Source organism: Parus major, chromosome 21 (assembly GCF_001522545.3).
Source record: "Parus major isolate Abel chromosome 21, Parus_major1.1, whole genome shotgun sequence".
Lineage (NCBI taxonomy): Eukaryota > Metazoa > Chordata > Aves > Passeriformes > Paridae > Parus > Parus major.
In genome coordinates, this window is record NC_031789.1 from 6,198,959 (window position 1) to 6,201,867 (window position 2,909).

The following is a 2,909-nucleotide window of genomic DNA, read 5'->3' on the forward strand; positions in this document are numbered from 1 at the left end:
TCCCACCCTGACACCCCAAACTCCCACCCAGACACCCCAGAATCCCACCCAGACATCCCTGGGAGCGCTGTCCGAACACTCCTGATGCTCTCGGGGCTGGGCCCCTTCCCTGAGGGTGAGAAATCTTGTCCTGACACCCAGTCCCAGCGGGCCCTGGCACAGGGAGCGCTAATTAGAGACACGGCCCTAATTAGGGCCAGGCTGGGGGCCTGAGGGATGTCCCAGGGGAGGTGACAGTGCTCAAGGAGCCCAGGAGCTGCCCAGGGGCCCTGCTGGTGCTCCCAGCACCTGCCTGAGCCTCACCTGGAGGATTTGGGGGCAGGACCTTCCCGAACCTCCAGGATTATCCAAACCTCAGCAGCACCTCCGAGCAAACTCTGCCGGGAGATCCCGGCTCCAGAGCAAAGCTCAGCCCTGCCCAAAGGCACCAAGGACACCCAGAACCCATCAAATCCATCCCAGGGATGGACAGAGGCAGCAGAACCCATCCCTGCCCCACAGGGAGCTGTTCCCGTGCTCCTGTCCCCAGAATGCCCCCGAAGGAGCAGCAGGAATGTGCTCCCCCCAGCCCTGGCAGCCTCCCAGGATCGGTAGTTTTCCATCTCCTGTGGGAGCACCAGAGCTCTTTTGGAAGTCTGGCATCTGCCTGGGCTGGGCTGGTAATATTTTGGAGCCCTGAGCAAGGAGTTCCACCTACGTGGGTTTTTATTTTTCGCTCGAGATGCCTTCCCTGGGCCAATTATAGATTAATCACATTTTTATCTCGCATCCGTTTCTCCTCCGCCTCCTTCCCCACCCCCAGCAGGGGAGGCAAAAAAAAATAAAAATAAAAACTCAATATAAACAAAAAAAATTAATTAAAATAAAACAAAATAAAAATATAAAATTAAAATAAAAATTAAAATAAAATAAAAAAAATTAAAATTAAATTAAGATTAAAAAATAAAACGAAAATATTTTTTAAATAAATTAAAATTAAAATATAAAATAAATTAAAATATTTTAAATAAATAAAAATTAAAATATAATATAAAATATTAAAAAATAAATAGAAATTTAAAAATAAAATAAAATAAAATAAAGCAACAACCAGGTTATTAATTGGCTGCTGTTTTCTGCTCAGCTCTTATCTGTGCACGTGAAGGTGGGGGAAGAGCCTGCCAGCAAAGGCAGGGATTTAAGCCTGGTTTTAAAGGGAACAAAGCTCCTGTGATGGTTTTATCTCAGCCTGGGCTTGCCTGCCCTGCATCCAGCAGCTCCTGAAGCTGCTGGCTGATAAGAACCTCACAAAAAAAAACCCCAAAACCCCAAAGTTCTCTGTGAAAGCAGAGGAAAGGTGGGAGAGGCGGCCCAGAGGCAAGGATGGAAATTCAGGTCTGCAGGAAACCCAGGTGCTGACCTTTTCCAGCCCTTCCCTGCTTCCAGCCAGGAAAATGCCTGGAAAAAGGGAGCGCTGAGGGCTCTCTGCTCACCCAAACCCCACATCCCAGCACTGGCAGGGCTGGGCTGGCTCGGAAGTGACTTTAAATGCCCAGAGCTGAGTTCCAGCTCGGGGGCAGGAGTGGGAAGAGGCAGGATGGGTTTGGGCAGCCCAGGAGAGGCTCGGTGTCCCGGCTCGGCACTCACCATCCCGCGGCGGCGGCGGCGTCTGTGTGAAGTAGCTGTTGGGTTTGTCTGCAAGGAAACAGAAAGCACGGAGCTGTCACGGCTTCCTGGGGCACATTCCCTCCTCTCCGGCCCCCAGCCCTCGTCCACGGTGGTGTTTCATCCCTCCAGCCGCAGCTTTGGCTCCCAGGAGGTCCTGGAGGCAGGAGCAGGAGCTGCTTTGGAGGGCGGCAGTGGATGGAGCATCCCTGGCTGGGGTGTGGGAGCAGCCCCGGCAGTGCTGGGATGGCTCTGGGCCTGTCCTGCCCCCTCTCCGGGGCTGTGAGGCCAATCCTGCTGCAGATCACCCCAAACTCCGGTTATCCCGGAGTGGGGAACACCACAGCCTCTGAAATGTGGGAACTGAGAGGTGTCACGAGCACAGGTCCCCAGGCAAGGACCCCCTGCCACCCCTGGGACCCTGGATCAGCACGGGGGGAGCTGAGCTCCACTCAGGCACCAAAACCCCTGGGGTTTGGGATGTGACCGAGGCAGCAGAGCCGGGCTGTGCGGAGAGAACCCCACCCCCACCACGCTCCATCACCTGGCCCCGGCTCCTTGAAGGTATCCGTGTGTTTTCCAGCCTTTATTCCCAGCCACAGCTCCTCCAGGAGAAGCTGCACACCCCAAAGCTGCGCTGGAGGCTTTGCCTGCCCTCCGTGGGCTTTTCCCACAGCAGCTGTTGGGCCCTTCCAGCGACAGGGAGGTCAAAGCCAGCCCTGGGTGATGGAAGATTCCTTGGGAAGGGAGCAGGAGGTGACGGAGCCTGACGGGAACACCTGGATGCATCCACACCCAAGGGTGGGATCTGCTCGGCTGCACCAGGGATCAGATCAACAGCCAAGCCTCGGGGAAAAACCCCGTTCTGCTGATTCCTGGAGCAGCCTGGGAGCATCTCCCTCTCACTTATCGGCTCCAAGCTCCAGCAGTTTGCTGGGAATGAGGGAGCAGCAGAATTCCCTGGCCAGGGCAGCACTCCCAGGAGCCCGTTTTCCAGCCGGGAAAATCCCTGGAGAAAGGGAGCGCTGGGGGGACATCTGCCCTCCCTCCTCACCCAGAGGGATGATCCCCCATCCCTCCTGCATCCCCCTCACCCTCAGAGATGCGCTGCAGGGCTCAGGGAGAAGCCAGGCAGCTCCACAGACGGATCCGTGGGTCAGGAGGCTTTTCCTGAGGGAAAGGCCAAGCCCAGGAGAGGCTTCCCCTGTCCCCAAGGGCCCCCAGCTCTGACCTCACCATCTCTCCACCCCAAATCCTCACATCCC

General features: G+C 55.6%; 1 protein-coding gene across 1 annotated transcript in view; it reads right to left on the reverse strand.

Annotated features, from left to right (window-relative positions):
* Positions 1-1,124: 1,124 nt before the first annotated feature.
* LOC117245380 (agrin-like) overlaps positions 1,125-2,909 on the reverse strand; it is a 3,771-nt gene continuing 1,986 nt past the window's right edge. Inside the window, exon 2 of the mRNA XM_033519227.1 lies at positions 1,125-1,674. Coding sequence (XP_033375118.1) covers positions 1,469-1,674 — 206 coding nt within the window. The 3' untranslated portion in view covers positions 1,125-1,468. The remainder of the gene's footprint in view (positions 1,675-2,909) is intronic.